General features: G+C 38.9%; 2 protein-coding genes across 3 annotated transcripts in view; one reads left to right on the top strand and one right to left on the bottom strand.

Annotated features, from left to right (window-relative positions):
* MACROD2 (mono-ADP ribosylhydrolase 2) overlaps nucleotides 1–19518 on the bottom strand; it is an 879171-nt gene that overhangs the window by 747028 nt on the left and 112625 nt on the right. The gene's annotated exons all lie outside the window — the stretch shown is intronic.
* On the top strand, nucleotides 8269–13024 carry FLRT3 (fibronectin leucine rich transmembrane protein 3). Its single transcript, XM_062573559.1, has 2 exons — nucleotides 8269–8545; nucleotides 9665–13024. The coding sequence occupies exon 2, from the start codon at nucleotides 9710–9712 to the stop codon at nucleotides 11657–11659; it is 1950 nt and encodes a 649-aa protein (XP_062429543.1). The 5' UTR covers nucleotides 8269–8545; nucleotides 9665–9709; the 3' UTR covers nucleotides 11660–13024.

Raw genomic sequence — 19518 nt, forward strand, 5'->3', positions numbered from 1 at the left:
TTTTCTTTGTGAGAAGAGCTTTTTTGCAATTATATATCTCTGAAAAATAAATATCGCAGATCTCCAGGGCCTCATTTTCCTAATTGCTGCCCCTTTGGGGTTGAGTTAGGTAGTGTCAAGCAAGTGCTACACAGGGTGGAGCAGAAAAACAAGCAACTTGCTACCCACCCTGTGAGTTTGGAGAGCACGGAGCACTAATGCCTGCAGAAAACTCCTGAAACCAGACATGAATGCTCCCTTCCGAGCTCGGGGCCAACACAGCCTACTCAGGTTTCTCACGTTGCCGCTACCCTGAAAGGCGGCACCACCTGGAGACCGCTCCTTTCCGAAGACAAGCCTAGGAGAGCAACGAGGTGCACCGGCGGGGACGACCAGCGCCCTTGCGTAGGCAAAAACATGTTTGCAGCGGCCACGGAAAACAAAGCCAGTTTCTCCAAAGCGCCAGGCGACGCCGCCGGGGCGGGGATGCCCGCGCCGCGGAGCGCCGCCGCCACCACGGCGCCGCCTGCGGCTCCCCCTAGCGCCGGCAGCGCCCGCCGCCCCGCCCCGCCCCTCCCGCCGGCCCCGCCCCTGGTGACGTGAGGCCACGCCCCCCGCTCCTCGCCGCTGCCGCCGCAACTTGAGGGCGCGCGCCGAGCTCCGCGGCTGCCCCGCGCTAGCGCAGCGCCTGCTCCGCTCCGCGGCCCGCCTGTGCTGCCCCAGCCTCGAGTGGATTTACGGCGGCCGCCACCGCCGCACTGTATATGGGGTTTCCCCGCCCCGCTGCGCTCCGCGGAGGTAAGTGCCGGGGGCGACTGCTCCGCGCCAGCGCGGGGGCTGCGCGGAGCGAGAAGCGGCGGGGAAGGGGGTGGTGCTGAGGGAGCGCGAAGCTGGCCGCGGCCGGGGAGGCTCGGCGAGAGCCCCGCGGCGTCTCCCGCCGGCGGCACGGCCCGGGGCCGAGCCTGAGCCCCCGCCGCCGGCCCCGGCCCCGCGCCCGCCCAGGGTAAGCAAACAGCTACACCTAGGCTTGAAGCCCTGCATTACTTTCGCCAAGTCGGCAGCCCTGGAAAAACGAGCGGCGCGGCTGAACCGTGCGATTCAACTCCGGAGGAAGAGAGAGCAAAAGGCTCCTCCGCCCGCATCCGTGCACAGCGCAGATGCATTGCATGGACACACGCAGTATGTGACCCGCATAGTAAGGCAACACGTCGGGGAGGCAAACTAACAGCGCGGAGCTTGAGGGCAGTGCGTGTGCTAGGACCAGATTGCAAGAGTCAGGCATTTGCAAAAAGCTTCCTGGTGCTATTCGGTGTAGAGATTTTAGATTCGCTTGAAAACTGCACCCCCATTGCCGCATGTATTTAAAAATACGGGGGTATTTTTTGAGTGAACGAGCGTGTTGTGTAGACTAGCACGCAAAGTCGCTGTTCACTGTATGTAGAACAAAATGGTTGCACATACAAGAAGAAAGAATGCAACAGGCCTAAGTCTCCTCAAAAAATACTTTTTTTGGGGGGGGGGGGAGGGAAGAGAACTACCCGATAATCTTCACAGCATTCAAAATGTCCTTATGTAGTTTTAATGAACTTTTTTATTGCTTTCAATTTATTAAATGATTATCTGCCATCATACAAACCTCTAACAAATGCATTTGTTAAATGTTTTAAATACTTTATCTATTCCTCTGTACACCTTGTTTCTACATTATTTTCTCAGAAAATCTTGCCTCACAATTGCTAGAGTTAACATACTCCTTTGTTTTACCATCCTGGTTCTTGAATATGACCACAGACTGCAATTTAGGGTAATTTGTAAGGCAAAGACCGACTATTCCTACATTTCAGAGAGCACCATCTACAAACAGCAGTCCTGTTTTCCAGCATCTGTGATGAATTATATCATCTAGATGGGCTTTTCTGACTTTCTTCTTTAATTCTCAAAAAACAGACCACTAGCAAATAAAACTGTTGTGCAAAGACCAGCTGCATTTGCGGTATAATCATTCTGTTTAAAGTAGCCTAAATAACAATCCCTTAGTCCACAAAGGGGTTTGAGCAGAACCCTATCACATCATGTCAAAGTTGCAAGAAGTATTGCAAACATGTTACAGCAATAATGACTGCGTATAATTAACTAATTCATGGAGTATTGTTAGCCATGGGTTACTAATTTGGGAGTGAACATAAGTCACTTCCCTTCTTAAAGGGATCAATTCTGGTCAGTTAACAAAGTACAGATGAATACTTTATACACAGCAGTAATGATGAAATACAGAATTACTTTAATTTTAAATTCCTCCAAAAGATGTCAGCTGAACTCTGAAATGCGAAGGGTATTTCTTATTACCACTCAGAAAAGGAATACTCAAAATTTGTATTATCATCTAAATTCTCTATACAGAAATGAAGTGTAGAAAATAAGAGATCAAAATTTTTCATACTTTAAAAAACAATTAATTATCCTGACCCTGACTATATTTCCTAAAATATACTGTCCAAGAAGACAGAAGCATCAATTATGCTCACCATCTACTGCCTGGGGATATGGCATCTTAATGAACATTTCTTTGAATTAGAGTGAAAAATGCATTTGTCAACTCAAGTGTACAAAGAAAAGAATTGTCTGCTATAAATACAGAGATATCTGTATGTATTCGTCTTGTCAATATATGCCACATATTAGTTCAAATTTAAGAGGTTTGAGTGCCCTTTTCTCCCTCCCTCAAAAAAATCCTCTCAAATTTAACTTATTCCAAAATTGTACAATGCAGTCCTGTTTAACATCTTTTTCAGGTACTTCAGAAACAACAGGTAGACCTACATTTATAGAAAGCAATTTAATTACCTTAAGATGTACAGTCATAGTTCTAATCATGCTATCAAAGCTTTCGTATTTTCCCATCTACATTTAGTAAGTCTGTTTTCTTCCTGTGTTCTGTGCTTCTCCTATATACCAGAAACTGTGATCAACCCTTAGCATGTATTTAATACCCTAGCTCTTACTCTTTTTTTTTTAATACATTCATTCATACTATTTTCTTTAATTGGTGAGTGACCAGATAAATACTGTAGTTAAATAAAGTCAGTGTAGAAAATAAGATTCTGTAAACTCTGTGAAAGAGTGATTACTCTTTTTCCTCCCCCTTTGGAGGCTGCTTCTGTTTTTCTCAACAGGAGACTTTGTTATAATTAAAGCAGAGAAAACTGGACAACAGCAAAAACATCTGACTTGTGACTCTTTTAAAAAAGTTCATTTTTTGTAGTGTGTACCACCCCCCAGTGGGCAAAAGCTCTGTAGTAAACTCGCAGCAAGCTTTAATGTTTAAAAATAAAACATATACATTTTACAGCAAGAACAAAATAAAGATGTGTTTCTGGGTTGTTTTTTCATTTCCCCTTTGCAATCAAACCTGAAAGTTGAAAAATACTATTTAGGCAACAGTGACTAATCAAAGCAATTGCTAGAGTTTGCAGACTTTGCATTACAGTTATTTCAAGTGGCTTCAGTTGGTAGATGGCCATCTTTGTCTCCTTCTAGCAGGAAACCTCTATGCTAATGCCTAGCATTTCTGAAGTTTTTACTCTCACTTCAAAGCACAAGAATGCACATAAGAATTAATACATGATTGCTTACATTTATTTTTAATAAGTGATCAAAAAATCACTTAGGGTAGGCATCTTGAAAAGCATTCCATAAGCATATTACATCATCACAAAACATGTTCTTCCTGTTATTACTTACAAGAATTTAAACAATCTTACAGCTTCACTTTTTTTCAAAGTTGTGTTACATTTCAAGAAGCAAATATGGTAATGGGAAAGTAGATACCAAAATATTTCAAGATGGGGAAAAAAAAATAAAAGTACTGAAGCTCTATTTAGTATCTGAGTAATTTCTTTTTTATATATGTTTAATCTTTTGTTTCATCTCAGCTTTGCTTCTAGGACCTCCATAGCAGCTACAATTCTACCTAAATTTGTCAAGAAGAAAAGATATTACCTTTAAACAATGGCAGCATTTGTTCTCTACTTTTTTTAAATTTACTTCGTCAGAAAACCTAGAAGCCATAGTTGGATACAGTCAAGGAGCACTAAAACAAAAAGCAGTTGCATGTCCCATACCCCAAAGTGCTTTTTTGGTTTAAGCAATCTATGTGCAACCTTCACAGAAGCAGAGCAGACAAAACCGAGTATAAATAGGTTGAAAAAAGTTTCATACTCTAACAACTTTAAAAGCAGGAAAGATTTAAAGCAAACTTCAGAAAATAAGTTGAAGAATTCTCAGTTCATTTGCATCCTCTACAGCAAATACTGACTGCTCATCTTTTATGCTGTAGAAGAAAGGCATGAAGTTAAGCTTTTACTCAGGATCCTTTTCTAATTGCAATTCATTTTTATTTGATGGGAAAAAATCACATCTGATTTTGCATTTTTAAGGATACTATTTAAAACTACAAAGACAATATTAAGTTCAGTTACTACACAAGGAAAGGGTAAAGAAATAATTAAAATATACTCTTCTACAAGCTAAAATAAAGTTGTATCTACATTTTAAAAAAGCCAAATTTTACAAGCATGCAGAGGCATCCTACTCTGAAAAGCTCACTGTCACTTTAACAAAAACCTTTACATTCTTTAGCCCTTAAAAAGACAGTTAGAGGACCCTATGCTTGCCTAACACTAAACAAAAGAATGGGGCACCTTCCTGAAATATGATGATCGTGGAAATTTCAGCTTCTAGACAGAGTGCTTAGAAAGCATTCTGCTGTCACTATCAGCTAACTCTGAGTAACACACCTAAGGAAACAAAGTATGTGCGTTGTTTTAAGTATAAATTAGTAGTATGAAACTTCTTCAGAAACTTTGTGAAGTTATTTAAGAGGAACCATGACCTTTGTAAACTAAATGGGCAATATGTACAGTAGATATCTCACCAGTATTTTAGAGGATTATAAACACATTTTGTGTTTCTGATGCTTTTCAGATTCTAAATAAATGTGGAGGTAATATTGCAATAAAAGCAAATTTTATAATAAATAAGTAAAAATACACTGATTAAGTGTCACTGTTAGTCTTATGAAATATACATTTTCTAATATTAATTCTAAAAGTTACTCTTGTCATTTATAACCGAGAAATGTCAGTCAGCACATTCTCTCCCTTCCCCTTGTTACTTTGAACGATAGGTAGAAATAAGCCACTGTTTTTCACAGCTACCATACTTCCTGTCAGAGAACACAGAGGTATATTAGAAATTCAAATAAGCCTTATGTGACCTCAGCTCAGGCAGGTCTTCATTTTATTCATGTTGTATCATATCTTAGAAAGAAAAGATTTCTTTAGCACCATTTCTAGAAAAATTTCAGCTTTCCCAATGTAGTAAAACTTTCTGTTGTTGTTGCTTATGTACTAGATAGACCACGCAGCTGGGTTCCATATGTTATAATCAATACAAACTTTTTCTGCAGTGCATTTTTCTTGTATAGTGCAAATTACCTTGAACGTTTTAAAATAAAATGTTCCTCTGCTTAGCTGTGCTACAGCAATAAGTACATGGCACAAGTCTCACACATTATGACAATCTGTAATACTTGCTTACACAATGTCCCAGGAAAAGTGATTTAACCATGCAGTTCAAAGTTCAAGAAAAAATATTCAACTTGGAATAAAGATAAGCATAAAAGCTGCTGCTCAGTTGTGCAAACTTTACTTTTGTTAACAAAAAGTACTTTTTGCATTTAAAAATAAACTTCAACATGTACTTTCTAAAACTCATGTTTTTCTGCTCTGTTCAAAATTAATGGGTTCTTTCAAAATCATGTATCCGTGAAGCTTCCCAATCTGATGTTGTGGAAACCTGGACACAGTGTCTGTACCAGAGGGGGTCACTTTTCGGGTCACTTTTCACCCTGCAGGATCAGCTATAATGACTTGATGTCAGGGAATATGCAGAGACAGCTTAAGAAGAGGAAAGTTTGAGCATGGCAGCAGGATTCCCTTCTTTTCTGTAGACAGATCACTGCAGCCTTTGATATGCAAAAACATTGTTTTCAGCTATGGCTTGAGATAAAAAGTGCAAGATATCAAACAATCAAAACCTGAAAAAAACTATTTTAAGTTTAGAAAAGAGAGTGGGGGGTATAGTTTTAATCCACATTTTTGAAACACTGTCATCTTCTCCAGAGAACTGATTTTATTTTTCTGTCTTGTTTTCATGTAATTTTGAGAGAAAGGATAAAAAAATTCCAAGAACTCGATGAGCTTTCATTTTAATCCTACCTTTCCACTAATGCCACACTGGCAATAAATGAGGGTTGACTATAAAATGAAGCAAAGAGGAAAGAGTTTATAATCTAAAAAGGTAAAACAAATACATTTAATTTCTTGCAAGACTTATGCCTATTAGAGCTTCTGTTTTGCTTAGTAAAACATGTATTTTTACGGCCTATTTCTAAAAGCTTTAAAAGTTCTAAAGAACAGCAATTTAATGGATTCTTTTTAATAAATTCTTAAAAGTTATTATAGCCTTCAAAGGCCTATTTAACAACAAATATATATTTCCACTCCACAATATGCCTCCATCACTTCACTCTAGTTCCAGGAAAACAGTTTTTTATATAGGTGTTAAAAGTTTTAGGAATTCTGAGTTTTAGGAATAGATTTGAAGTTTGTAATTTTAGGAACAGATTCTGGACTTCTGTGTCTACAAACACTTGAGTAATGTTGACCAAGAAAGTTGACTACTACTTAGTTGCAAAGAATCTGGATTCTTTACTGGGTTTACTCAAGCATCATGTTCCTCCACCCCACCAAAAAAAGCATGCTCCCATATTACTTCAAAATATGCCCATGCAGACTGAGTTTTTACCTTACATAAAGCATACTTCTCTACCAAAGTAGAGCACAAAGAAAGGGCAGATTAACATGAAAGCAGCATCACAAAGAAAAAGGATTTATCATTTTCTCAGTGCACGTGATCTTTAAGTGGGGTCCTTTTTTTTTTTCTTTTTTTTTCTTTTATGGTCACCTTTCTTCCATGAAAAATGAAAATAATTTGTGTTTATGTCACAATAATTTTGTATCAGTTCAAATTTCCTGTTGCTGTAGAAGTATTACTGATTTGCCAAATCAGGACTTCATGATGCTTGCTTGAAATTGCAAAAGACCATTTTAAAACAGAGACTATGTTTAAGTCTAATACTTTATGATGGACCAGGAGCAAATCTATAGCTATACTCATATTAGAGGAGCTAAGCAAGTAAATTCTGCATGCAGTTTCTTCATAGCATTTTAATTCTGTGGATCATGCTCAGTTTAGTGGACTGTTATAAAATACTAGTCTAAATACTGATTCCATTGTGCAACATTTCAAATAGAATAGCCAGAAGTTCATACAGCTTGGCCATATTGAGTACATTTCATAGACAAAACCTGCACGAGGATCATTGTCTACCTCAGTTGACCAAGAATGAAAAGCAAGCTGGTTCAGCCTCCTCCAAGGAGGCTAGACTTCCATTAGCAATCAAGGGGGAAAGGCAGCAAAGTTTACAAGTATTTTTTCACTGTCTGTTGTTTGAGGATGACTTTACCTTCTACTGGGAGAAAAGAAAGATAGCTCCAGCAAAACTGCAACAACATGAGACTAAACAACATACACTTTTAAACAGGTCTGTATTTCGTTGAATTACCAATATTTTGAAAAGAGAAGTGCTAATTGTATATAGTAAGCATAGCTCAGTTTATATAAGAATGCAACGGGGTACTAGTGTCCACTAGTTATTAATTGCAATTTTTTGTTTTTTACTTTCACAGGAAATTAACAATTCAAGGAAAGCTTTAGAAGGAGAGTTTTCCTGGAAGGAAATAACATATATTTGTTTCTTATGAAGAAAACCATCTGAATTAAATAAAATTTCTACAGTAAAATAACCTGCATTCTTTTGCAAGGAAGGAATTTTTTCTGCATTACGAATTCTGAAGAAGTATTGAAAAGTGAAAGTTGGAAAATGGTTCTTTTAAAGAGGTGTGGATGTATCAGGATGTAGCTACTGTACAAACTGTATACTTGGATAATTTTGGATAGAAAAAACCCTGTTCCTGACCTCCTGAAGAGGCTATCCTCATTCAAGCCTCAGCATAATGAATAGTTTCCATCATGTGGAGCTAAAATTACCACCTCTGACTACTACTCTACACAGGAGAGTTTGTAAGAATTACAAAGAAAGTTATTTCTGTTAAAAGCATTAAACCAAACAATAGAGGCTCTTCATTCACAGACCTTATATGAAGACAAAAATAGAAATCTTACTGCAGCACAGTGACAGGAAGTTGAAGCTTTTCTATTCCACAGCCTGGTGTGCTTATGTACCATGATAAATCTTTGTTGGAATGTTCATTGAATATAGTGCCAGCAGTCTGGAAACATACCTACTAAGAAGGATCATTTGAGTAAAATCAGTCAAGAAAAAACAACTACATGGAGTAAACCATACAAAGTGTCTCGCAAGAAAAAAAAATCATTTACTGGATATCCCGAAGCACAAAATTTACTCATACTTTTAAATACGGTAGGATCAATATTAATTTATTTTCTTTTTCATGCCTCTGAGAATAAAGTTCAATTAATAAGCAAAACCACAAGAGAGACGATCATAACATCACTTAATGTATAGGTCATCTTACAGAAGTTCTCACAGCTGTAATTACAATAGTAATTGAATTATGTTGTCTTCAAAGCTATAAAAATGCTAATTACTTGAGCCGAATGTACAAACACACTACCAGTGCAAATTCTAATTTCAGTCTCAAGAGTTAATTTATATTACTCTACTTTGCACAGTTTGAACTAATAAGATGTGAAAATGTAGTTAAACCTGTCAAATAGTCTCTTACTAGTGTATTGCTTAGTAAGAAGACTTTTGAGAATGACAAATATTTAAACAGGAATTTAAGCATGTAATGAAATATTCCATCCAGTCAACTAGAAAGCTCTAACAGCTCTGCCAACTTTGAAGCAGCCAATTGTTACCTTCACCCTTCTAAACATTCCAGTTTGAGAAACAAGACTAAAAGTAAGCTATAGTGTTTGTAAAATATACAGTGAGACATTGAGCACTCAAGAATTTTAAGAGACTACTTGGTCTTTGCTCTTTTGTCTGTGTTCTCTACTTAGTAACTAATTACCATTAGGACTCTTCTGAACCTCCAAAATAATGCTACCGCAGAACTTCTGAGCTTAGGAAAGGTTTTAAAGCTCACTTAGCTGACTTAGGAATTACTTTTTATATTTCAGATGTAGAATCATTTACTTGGACTTTGCTTTGACCTCTGCTCTGTACTTACTCCATTCTCAAAAAATCTACGACATGAAATTGTCTCTATATATGAAATGAGGAGGAATCCTTAGAAAGAGCCTTCTTGCTTAAATAAAACAATTCACAGATCAGACATACTCAATTATATTGTTTAAAGTTATTTTAAAATAGAGAATAATCTGTAAATCAAGTTAAGTTAGTACAGGCAGAAGTACAATTACTGATTTAAGGAAAAGGAAGTACCATGTATTTAAAAGCTTGAATTTTAGCTTAGTATATGCATTTCAGATGTCCTCTGTAATGCTGAAGTTGAATTGTCATTGCAGTTTCTTTAATAATGATTTGAATAATTTTGTTTGTTTGTTTTTTTAGATTGTTGAAGATCAGAACTGTATACAAATCTCATCATTTCTGACCATGATTAGTGTAACCTGGAACATCTTCCTAATATGGACTAAAATAGGGCTGTTACTGGACATTGCACCTTACTCTGTCAGTGCCAAACCATGCCCTTCAGTATGTCGCTGTGATGTGGGCTACATATATTGTAATGACCGCGATTTGACATCTATCCCCACAGGAATCCCAGAGGATGCTACTACCCTCTTCCTTCAGAACAATCAAATAAATAATGCTGGGATTCCTTCAGAACTGAAGAACTTGCTTAGGGTGGAAAGAATATATTTATACCACAATAGCCTAGATGAATTCCCTACCAACCTCCCTAAGTATGTTAAAGAACTGCATTTGCAGGAAAATAATATAAGGACCATTACTTATGATTCACTTTCACAAATTCCTTATTTGGAAGAACTGCATTTGGATGATAATTCAGTTTCTGCAGTTAGCATTGAAGATGGAGCTTTCCGGGACAACATGTATCTCAGACTTCTTTTTCTCTCTCGAAATCACCTTAGCACCATTCCCTGGGGTTTGCCTAAAACAATAGAAGAGCTACGCTTGGATGATAATCGTATTTCCACAATTTCAGAGCTGTCCCTTCAAGACCTCACAAATCTAAAACGCCTTGTTTTAGATGGGAATCTTCTGAATAATCATGGATTAGGAGACAAAGTCTTCATGAATTTAGTCAATCTTACAGAACTGTCATTGGTCCGCAATTCACTTACAGCTGCACCAGTAAACTTGCCAGGAACAAATCTAAGAAAGCTTTATCTGCAAGAAAACCATATCAATCGTGTGCCACCTAATGCTTTCTCTTACTTAAGGCAATTGTATCGACTAGATATGTCCAATAACAATCTTAGCAATTTACCTCAGGGTGTCTTTGATGATCTGGACAACATCACTCAATTGTTTCTTCGCAACAACCCATGGCACTGTGGGTGCAAAATGAAATGGGTACGTGACTGGCTACAATCATTACCTTTAAAGGTTAATGTACGTGGACTGATGTGTCAGGCACCGGAAAAAGTACGTGGAATGGCTATCAAAGACCTCAATGCAGAACTGTTTGATTGTAAGGATGATGGTACAATAAGCACCATCCAAATCACTACTGCAATACCAAACACGTTATATCCAGCCCAAGGACATTGGCCAGTTTCTGTGACCAAACAACCAGACATAAAAACTCCCAATCTGAATAAGAACTACAGAACCACAGCAAGCCCAGTACGCAAAATTATAACAATATTTGTGAAATCTGTAAGTACAGAGACTATACATATCTCTTGGAAAGTTGCACTACCAATGACTGCTTTAAGACTGAGTTGGCTCAAGATGGGTCACAGTCCTGCCTTTGGATCTATAACTGAAACAATAGTTACAGGAGACAGAAATGACTATTTACTTACAGCTCTGGAACCCGAATCACCATACCGTATATGTATGGTTCCCATGGAAACCAGTAACACCTATCTGTCAGATGAAACTCCCGAATGCATCGAGACTGAAACAGCACATCTTAAAATGTACAATCCTACAACAACCCTGAACCGAGAACAAGAGAAAGAACCTTACAAAAATTCCAGTTTACCTTTGGCTGCCATTATAGGAGGTGCTGTGGCTCTAGTAGCTATAGCATTGCTGGCATTAGTTTGCTGGTACGTTCATAGAAATGGATCCTTATTCTCACGGAACTGTGCGTACAGCAAGGGACGGAGGAGAAAGGATGACTATGCTGAAGCAGGAACTAAGAAGGATAACTCCATTCTAGAAATCAGGGAGACTTCTTTTCAGATGATACCAATAAATAGCGATCAAGTGTCCAAGGAGGAATTTGTAATACATACCATATTCCCACCTAATGGAATGAATCTGTATAAGAACAGCCACAGTGAAAGCAGTAGTAACAGAAGCTACAGAGACAGTGGTATTCCAGATTCAGATCATTCACACTCATGATACTGAAGGAAATGAAAGACTGATTTGATTTTTTAACAAGAAAAGACTGACTTTAAAGGTTGCTATTCTACTGCAAAACACTGGATTGAGAGAACTGACAAAGCAATGTACTGTACATTTGCCATATAATTTATATTTAAGAACTTTTTATTAAAAGTTTCAAATTTCAGGCTACTGCTGCGATTAATGTAGTGGGGATACCTGACCACAATTCTATATTTTAGTATTTTTTAGTAATTTGTACTGTATTTTCCTTGCTAATATTGAAGTTACAGACCATTTAACTTTTGTGTTCTACTGAGTAAGATGACTTGTTGACTGTGAAAGTGAATTTTCTTGCCGTGTTGAGCAGTCAGAACGTTCATCTGAGATCCTTGTAAGTGTAAGCACAGGTCATTTTTCACTTTGGTATTAATAAAATAATGTTAAACTTGGCAAATCAAGAAGATTAAGAAGTGGATAGAAAAACTCACAGAACTATAATGTTGGGCCTATTCAATCTGTAAACCTCAACAATATTCAATAAACAAAAATGTGTGTAGTAATGGGCAATATCAGCTGTCTGGATGTATCCATTCAAAAATGGTGAGATCCGATTTAAAATATAATCATCAAGCCAACTGCATGCATGAGACAAGCTCTTATCGAGTAAAACTGATACTTGCAAGTAAGTATAATGAAATTCCTAAGAAGGAGTTAATAAAGAAGAAGAGAAACACACTAGGTTGCACATACTAAGGAGGTAGATATAGTTTATGGTTAGATTTCTGGTTACCAAAACTAGTTGCTTATTACAGAGAAAATACTGATGGATGATCACAGGCATTTGGGAGACAAAGGCAAGAGGACTGACAGAAAACACTTAGAAATAGCTTGGAATAGAAAAAGTATGGCAAATACAGTTCATAAGAAAAAAAATGAGGATAGAAACAGGCAATACAAGCAAGATCTCAAAACAATTTAGTCACAAAGGTAATCAGACAACAATATAGTGTAAATTCCAACTACGGAAATAAAGCTATTTTAAAGCATATATACTAAAAAACAGTATAGAGATGTTTATTAAAAATGCTGTCATTACAGTCAGGAATACTGCCCATTACTGTCACAATCTTCCAGAAAATCCATAATAAATCTGTAAGGTAAAATGTTTCTTTTTGGCTTCCTACTGAGTATGAGCTACTTTGTGTTTAAACCCCAAGCCACTCATTCACTCTTTGTTGCCATAATCATTTGTTTCTTCACCTAGGAACCAAAGTGCATTGTATGCCCTTTGGCCAGTCTTGTATGTGCCTTGATCCAATGCTATGTGTATCAAGCTTTCTCTTTTTTTTTTAATCACTTTTTCATACTTAAATATGAGAAAAAATTGGTCTTATTGATGAATAAAGTTGAAAAATCAGTGCAGAATAATGTGTTTTCCTTTCTCTGATGTGCACTAATGCAATTAAGATACTAAAATCATAGGCCACACATCTGCAGTGCACTAGTAGGAAATCCCTCAGAAGCTACTACTTTTCAGTTCGTAGGCTTTGCCTGTTTCTTTGTTCAGCAGGCTAGCACGCTACCAGATTTCTTTTTTATTATGATTATTTACTGTAAAAACAAGTATATCAATAATGAAAGAGAGGGAAGGTATGGAGTTATAAATCTCAACTACAGCAGCAAATAAAAAGAGGGATATACAAATACTTAATATTTTGCACAACGTTTCTGACAGACAAAGAATGTACACAAACTGCAATTCAACTGCTTTAAGAGAATTTCAGAAATGCCTAAGTTGTCCATTTCTGCAAAAGTGGTACAGAATGGAAGATGAAAGAAGAAAAGGAGTTACAAACACTGAGATCAATGAATTCAACAGACTGTAACCTACCCTTTTCCCAGGGATCCATCTAACTGCACAGACTCAGAATTTCCAAACCTACATGGCCCTTTTCACTGCACTCTCCATATGTGGTCAGAAAAGTTTCTGCCCAAACCGTCCATGTCACAGTACTGTCTCCTCAACTCCACCCTCAAAAAGACTGCAATTTCCAAGCAATGAAGGAGGGGGCAGTCTACAGCTGAGGAATAACACTGTGCTTCACTACTGACCTTACAAAAACACATCTTTAGCTGGATAACTCACTGGATTCATGATCTCAAAAGTGGCATATCATGCTAAATAATTATGTGCATGGTTCTGTGTAATGCGCTATACAGGACTATTTACTTTCTCATCAAGTACAAATTTAGAGGAAGGTGAGAAAGCCAAGAGTAAGCCAATGGAGCCTCACTATGCTCTTCTGCAAAACGTTTCCCACACAGTAAATGGGAATGGAAAGCCAGCGCTGATGGAGAAGACAGACTGGTTTTTCTTCATGTAAAGTAGCATATAGGGAAACTTCAGTCTGAGATCCGTTCAATGGCAGGGTCACTGGCAACGTTATTCTTTTGCCAAATAGCAAAATTAAATTGGTTTTACTGGATTGTCAAACTTTTGGGGAGGATTTCACAGAAAATCTCCCCTAGTTGACTCCAAACTAGTTCTGTGGAAAGGGCAAAAAAAAACCTCGGTAAGTGTTTTCCCATGCCTCTTCTGAGATCACCCCAAGGTAGCCCACTAATGGTGCATCAGATGATTCCAATGCAGAGGTTATATAGGCTATAAAAAGTTACCATTTGGGAAGAAGAAATCTGAATGTGAATCTTAAGTACAAGAACATTTTCATATAAAATTTATGTACTATGAGACAGTAGTATGCAAATCCAGAGCAACTTCAATTAAGTTGGTCTAGACATTCCAGGTTTACTTCCAACAAAAAGAGGATAAATGATTCCATCATCTGTGGAAAACCAGACAAGGTTTACAGGGAGATGTGGTATCTTACATCAATCGATATCAATGAAAGAAAAAAAAAAAACTTTGTACAGACTAGAATTCCACTCCATGTTAAGTCTGGCTCTTCATGACTCTTCTGCTTAACACAGTAGTATGGCAGTAGTATGCAGTGCTCTCTAGCACCATGCGTTACTGCACTCTTTTAGACAGTTCATACATAGACAAATCAAATTGAGACAATCACATTGAGCAAATTACTCACATTTATCAAAATAAAATTAATCCACATCAAATTTATCTGTCTTCTAATTCCCTGTTATTTCAGTGTACTGTTAAATATTTAATTTCTTATATAAAGGAATGTTTTTTCCCAAGATAGCCTAAACATATGTGCAAAGTTAATTTAATCAGCATCCTCCATATTAAAATATTATGCCAAGTACCTTTTACATACACTGAGCAACTGGAATGCATTGACCTCTACCTAGGGGTGGAGGAGGAGGCAGTTGAGAGCTTACGGGTAAGGATCAAAGGGCAGGCTAACATGGGGGACACTGTTGTGGGTGTTTACTACAGACCACCTAACCAGGAAGAGAAAGTTGATGAGGCCTTCTAGAGACACCTGGAAGTAGCCTCACGATCACAGGCCCTGGTTCTCATGGGGGACTTCAACCACCTTGACACCTGCCAGAGGGACTACATAGCAAGGCACAAACTTTGCTCTGGTTAAAGAGAATAGGATTAGAGACCTTCTGGGCAGGCTAGACATCCGCAAATCCATGGGCCCAGATGGGATGCACCCATGGGTACTGAGGGAGCTGGCGGATGTTGTAACCAGGCTGCTCTCCATCATCTTTGAAAGGTCCTGGAGAACTGGAGAGGTGCCTGAGGTCTGGAAGAAAGCCAGTGTCACTCCAGTCTTCAAGGAGGGCAAGAAGGAGGACCCAGGCAACTATAGGCTGGTCAGCCTCACCTCCATCCCTGGAAAGGTGATGGAACAGCTCCTTCTGGATGTCATCTCCAGGCATATGGAGGAGAAGAAGGTGATCAGGAGTAGTCAGCATGAATTCACCAAGGGGAAATCCTGCTTAACCAATCTGATAGCCTTCTATGATGGAATGACTGGCTGGGTAGATGAGGGGAGAGCAGTGGGTGTTGCGGACCTTGACTTCAGCAAGGCTTTGGACACTGTCTCCCGTAACATCCTCCTAGGTAAGCTCAGGAAGTGTGCATTAGACGAGTGGACAGTGAGATGGATTGAGAACTGGCTGAAAGGCAGAGCTCAGAGGGTCATCATCAGTGGCGTGGAGTCTAGTTGGAGGCCTGTGGTTAGGGGTGTCCCCCAGGGCTCAGGACTGGGTCCCATCCTGTTCAACTTCTTCATCAGTGACCTGGGTGAGGGGACAGAGTGCCTCCTCAGCAAATTTGCTGATGACACCAAGCTGGGAGGAGTGGCTGACACACCTGAGGGCTGTGCTGCCATTCAGAGAGACCTGGCCAGGCTGGAGAGCTGGTCAGGGAGGAACCTCCTGAGGTTCAACAAGGGCAAGTGCAGAGTCCTGCACCTAGGGAGGAATAACCCGAGGCACCAGTACAAACTGGGGGCTGACCCGCTGGAGAGCAGCTCTGCAGAGAAGGCCCTGGGAGTGCTGGTGGATGACAGATTGACCATGAGGCAGCAATGTGCCCTTGTGGCCAAGAAGGGCAAAGGTATCCTGGGGTGCATTAGGAAGAGTGTTGCCAGCAGGTGGAGGGAGGTGATCCTACCCCTCTGCTCAGCCCTGCTGAGGCCTCATCTCAAGTACAGTGTCCAGTTCTGGGATCCCCAGTAAAAAAGAGACATGGAGCTACTGGAGAGAGCCCAATGTAGGGCTACGAAGATGATCAGAGGGCTGCAGCATCTGCCCTCTGGGGAACGGCTGCGAGAACTGGGCCTGTTTAGCCTGGGGAAGAGAAGACTGAGGGGGGATTTTATCAAGGTGTACGAGCACCTGAACGGAGGGTGTCAAGGGGACGGGGACAAACTCTTTCCAGTTGTCCCATGCGACAGGACAAGAGGCAATGGTCAGAAATTGAAGCACAGGAAGTTCTGCCTGAACGTGATGGGGGAACTTCTTCACTGTGAGAGTGACGGAGCACTGGAGCTGGTTGCCCAGGGAGGTTGTGGAGTCTCCTTCTCTGGAGATCTTCAAGGCCTGCCTGGATGCAACCCTGTCTACCATGCTCTAGGTGACCCTGCTGAGCAGGGAGGTGGGACTAGATGATCTCCAGAAGTCCCTTCCAACCTTATTGATTCTATGATTCTACATTCTTTATTGCTGACCCTTTTTTGATTTATAATCCTATTCTGAATTTCTCATTGTGCTGTTTAACCAAAATGTTGACTCCAAAAAACCTGGTACTTTGGAAATCATATTCATTCTGTCACAGTAACTTCTGCACCTAAACCTGCTTCACTTGTAAGCTATTCTTTCCCTTCATTTCCTAGGTTTGTAAAACAGCCTGAAATGCAACAACTACATTCTTTTCTCATTGCTCTATCAGTATCAAAATATTTTGGTTTGGAACAGAGTTACTAGCTCTACTGATATTACATGAGTTAGCACGCAAGCTATATTGTGCCAATGCTGTACAAACTGAATGTAGAGCAGCAAAATCAATAAAATGAGCAAAACTAATAAATCTGAATTTCCTATTATGATAATGTAGTGAAGACATAACACACTAAGCCTGTACGTAGAAGTCTGAGCTGAGTAAGAAGACAAAGTTGTCCATAGTCACCTGAAACTAAAGTTGGGTAAGATCTTCAAAAGTGAACTGGTAAATGCCATTTGCCTCAATTTATCCAAACCTGGTTTGTTCCAGACAGTTTTGGATGGAACCAGAATGATATGAATATCTTATGCTTTACTTACAAATTGATATAAGCACCCTAACAATTTAGCGTTTCAGCATCAACTTGGGAATAATTGTTTCATTAATTGTTCCTTCACTGACAGTGAAGATTTTTGACCACAGTTGTTTTATCCCTTTTTAGCACACACACACACACACACTTGCTTTCATTCTAACGGCCATTATATGGCTATATATATTTGTGGCATATAACAGCCACAAATCATGTCCTGCTTCTCCTCGCCCCCGGAGAAAAAACACACCAAGCATGTGGATCTCAGCAAAACAGTGACCGAGCATCTAGTTCAGAACAAATATCACATGCATTTGACACCAGGCAAGATAGGTCACTACTCATTTTAATGTAGTCTTTAAATGATCACTGCAGAACATTCCTTCCCTACTGCAGAACACCAAAGCACTTCAACCAAATTGGTTAAAAAATATAAAAAGAACAAGCGAGAAAGAGTGAATGAGAAAAATTGTCCTCTGGCAGTTCTTCGGCTTATCAGTTGTCCAGTAAAAGGCCACAGCAAAGACGCACACAGCTCTGACCCAGCATCCTTCTCAAAGGATGAATCGTACCAGAAGCTTGCAAGCAGATGAACCTTTGTCATACACATACTACCAATAAATTCTCCTTTATGCACTACAAGCAATTCCAGATTATGTCCTAGTGGACTGGATTTACTTCTACACAACACATTTCACAAACTAAGCAGGTATTCTCTGTAAACTATACCCGAAACCTAAACTACAGGATTTCAGAAGTAAAGTGTATTAACCAGCCTCAACCATGTTTTAGAGCCCCTTTGTGTTTTCTTAGAATGAAAATGGAATGGGATCAAGGTATAAACCCCCTCACGTCATATTACTACAATATGAGCTGAATACATTTTTTTTTTTTAATTAGAACCGAAACCTTCTAGCTCAGTTAGAGTTCTCAGTAGGGAAGTGTTTTAATAGGGCTAATTAAAGCTGGTTGATAGTATTCATATAGGCTGATACTCTGACCTGATCAGCCCTCTTAAGTAATCAAAAAACCAAAGGAGAGTATCATAGCCAAGTGCTAGCATACATTTCAGTTCCCCTTCTGAACCTAAGAAATACATATCTATAGATGCACTTATGGAAGGTTTAACTGTTCAAAACCAAGGGACCACTTGGTGCTGTTCAATCATTAAATATGGGGAACACCATTTACAGAAGTCCAAAAGGGATATATTATGTATAACTTAAGCAAAATAAAAAATGAGTAAGATAAGAAATACACAGCCAATTTATGTAATTCTAACTTCCTCCAGTGGAGTTAGTCTCTGATAAACACCTACTGTGCAACCAGATTTTTAGATGAAAGCAAGTGTTTTCTAGGGGGTGTAAGTATGGGTCTTGTTTTTTTTTGAAGGAACAGAAGCATAAGTCACTTAACTCCAAAGCTTCCAATTTTTATCAAATATAGAAGTGTATTGGTTGGCACAATTTTAATTTCAAGTCTATTCCTCATCAATACGTACTTAAGGCAGGCTTTGTTGGTTAATGAAGCACCCCATTAACTTTTTCAACTCTTATAATAATGCTTTACAGGATTTTAACTTTAAATCTTGCCTTTGTTAGAAGATCTTCACTAGAGTAATTGCATCAGTTTTCAGCATTATAGGATCCTATGTAAAATTTAGGAATTTTAGGGGAGTACAACTCCTCTAAAATTCCATACAATTCCTCTGATCTAGTTGATTTTTGAGATTCATGTGTGCAACTGCATTTACATACCAGGTTATGGCCTAGAAACAAAAATCTATCAGCCTAGATAACATGAAGTGAAGTAGCCCGTATCAAACCTATTGTGTTGTAAGTTATTAGAATAAGTAGCTCAAAAGGAATCAGAGGAAGTATCCCTACCTTACAGCATAAGATGAGATATATCTCTATATGTGTACCCATGAATACTGACGTTATGCAAACGAAGAAGATTTTAAAAGTCACTTTATCACTATTACTGCAGAAGGAGATACCAAAATCCAGTCTTTACAAGCGATATGGCACTTTTAGATAGTGTTTATTACATTGTATGCTCACTCCCTATTTAAATTACATTCACGAGAAAGAAGAGTTATTTGCATTGTAATCCCCTAATAAGACA

This window comes from Rhea pennata, chromosome 3 (genome assembly GCF_028389875.1).
Source record: "Rhea pennata isolate bPtePen1 chromosome 3, bPtePen1.pri, whole genome shotgun sequence".
In the NCBI taxonomy this organism is placed as follows: domain Eukaryota; kingdom Metazoa; phylum Chordata; class Aves; order Rheiformes; family Rheidae; genus Rhea; species Rhea pennata.

Excerpts from the sequence above, each read along its gene's own strand:
- FLRT3 (XM_062573559.1), top strand. The coding sequence starts at position 9,710 with ATGATTAGTGTAACCTGGAACATCTTCCTAATATGGACTAAAATAGGG.